Source organism: Pteropus alecto, unplaced genomic scaffold, assembly GCF_000325575.1.
Source record: "Pteropus alecto unplaced genomic scaffold, ASM32557v1 scaffold102, whole genome shotgun sequence".
In the NCBI taxonomy this organism is placed as follows: Eukaryota; Metazoa; Chordata; class Mammalia; order Chiroptera; family Pteropodidae; genus Pteropus; species Pteropus alecto.
This window is the reverse complement of record NW_006432224.1, coordinates 2,546,034-2,547,754: the sequence shown is the minus strand read 5'-3', so window position 1 is coordinate 2,547,754 and position 1,721 is coordinate 2,546,034. Positions and strand designations below refer to the sequence as shown.

General features: G+C 61.3%; 1 protein-coding gene across 1 annotated transcript in view; it reads right to left on the bottom strand.

The window, feature by feature from the left end:
- Window positions 1-317: 317 nt before the first annotated feature.
- Window positions 318-1,721, bottom strand: part of SNRPA1 (small nuclear ribonucleoprotein polypeptide A') — a 6,416-nt gene continuing 5,012 nt past the window's right edge. The window contains exon 9 of the mRNA XM_015585708.1: window positions 318-580. Coding sequence (XP_015441194.1) covers window positions 522-580 — 59 coding nt within the window. The 3' untranslated portion in view covers window positions 318-521. The remainder of the gene's footprint in view (window positions 581-1,721) is intronic.

Sequence of the window (1,721 nt, the reverse complement as noted above, 5' to 3'; positions counted from 1 at the left end):
CCCAGCAGCTGGCAGGCAGACGCTGCACCCCGAGTCTTTAAACCGGTGAATCCGTTATCTGCATGATGTGTGTATAGAGCGTTAAAGAAACACATCAAAACATACCGGTTCCTGCGACACCCTAAACCCGGCCGCCTGGGCCGAAACCTGTTGTTCTGTGTGCAGCAGAGCGCGGTGCCGGCCGGTGGCGCATGGGGAACCCCGAGTTTCACGAAGGACGTAAAGATCTGCACGTTCGCAGGGGAGCGGGGAGCCGACCTCGATGGCGGCCCCCCGCCCCTGCACCTCGAATACGCACCCCACATCGACACGCAGGCTGGCGGCACAGTGAGCGCCCTTTATTTCGCCGTTTGTAGAAAACTGGCATTCGGATTTCAAAACGTACGTCACAAAAATCAGCAGCGGCGGCGGCGGGCACTTCGATGCCGCCGCGAACTCTCTGCTGAGACCAACGGAGCGATCGCCCCACATTCGCAAAGCGGGGCTTGTCCACGTGGGCGCGGCGCGCACCCCGCGGCGGCTCAGGACCCGTTCGTGACCGTGTCCTCCTCCATCTCCTCTTCGCCGTCGTCTGCGGGGCCTGCAGAAAAACACACAGAGTCACACCGACTTCGCGTGAGCCCGCGCATGGCATTCTGTGTGGCCGCTGTGCGTGACGCCTGGGCCAGGCGCACGGACACCGCGGCCTCCGCCCGGGGCCCGCCTGTGTCTGGCGGGTACTGGACGGGGTGGTTACCTCCTTAAAAGAGGGTCGCGTCACTGCACCCCGACTCCGTCACGGGGACCCTGCTGTCTCCTCCTCTGGCCGCTTACCCCAGGCCTTGACCTTGGCTCGTGCTGGGCCACTGCACTTCAAGTGTGCGAGGCCGCTTCGCCACGGGTGTGCTGTGCAGGTCCCCCCTCCCCTGAAGGCCACTGTGCCTTCACCCTGCTCAGCGGCCCGCACTCAGTCTGAGGACACAGAGAGCTTGTGACGATAACGTACGTTACCACGGCTGCATCACTTACCCCGGGTCTTTTAAAAACAGTCATTCGGTAAAATAAACTGATGACGTTAATGTTTGTACTATCATAAAAATGAATCGTACTTTCCAAAAACAAAAACGTTCAGGGGGAAGGATGGCGAGACACTGTGCGTCCGCCTGGCTCCGTCGCGTGTGACGGGCAGCTGGCTGCAGGACACCGGCCCTGGCGCCGTACGGAGCGAGGGTGGCGGGCACGGTGGCGGGTTCTCTCGCTGGCCTTTGTCCCTTTTCTCTGCCCAAACTTGACAAAGCGGTCGTCTCTTCACGGTTACTTTGCAAGGTGGAGCCTGGAAGCTCATCGGGGAACGTTCTCTGCTCTTACTTGGAAACCCGCAGGTCCGCCCTGTGCTGACTGGACCGTTCACACGAGACTCTGTGACATCGTTTGGGAAGTGCTGGCTCACCGGGTCACGCAGACGTCCCAAAGGTGGACTCACTGCATTACACGGTGTCAAAAATGTGACGTTCGAACCCCGCGCGCCCCGGGGCGCCGTGGAGGTCAGCCAGGCGGGGGCGGGTTTGCCAGTTTGTTTCTGCTTAAAAGTCTGGGTTTTATCACTAGCAACAAACAGCACAAGCTGCGTCCTTGAAGCGTCGCGCTCAGTGCGTGTTCGCGAAGAGGCCGGTCCTCAGCGGCGACGACAGACGGCCACGCGCTTCCCGCCCGAAGACGCTCGGGGGCCGCGCCACCAACGG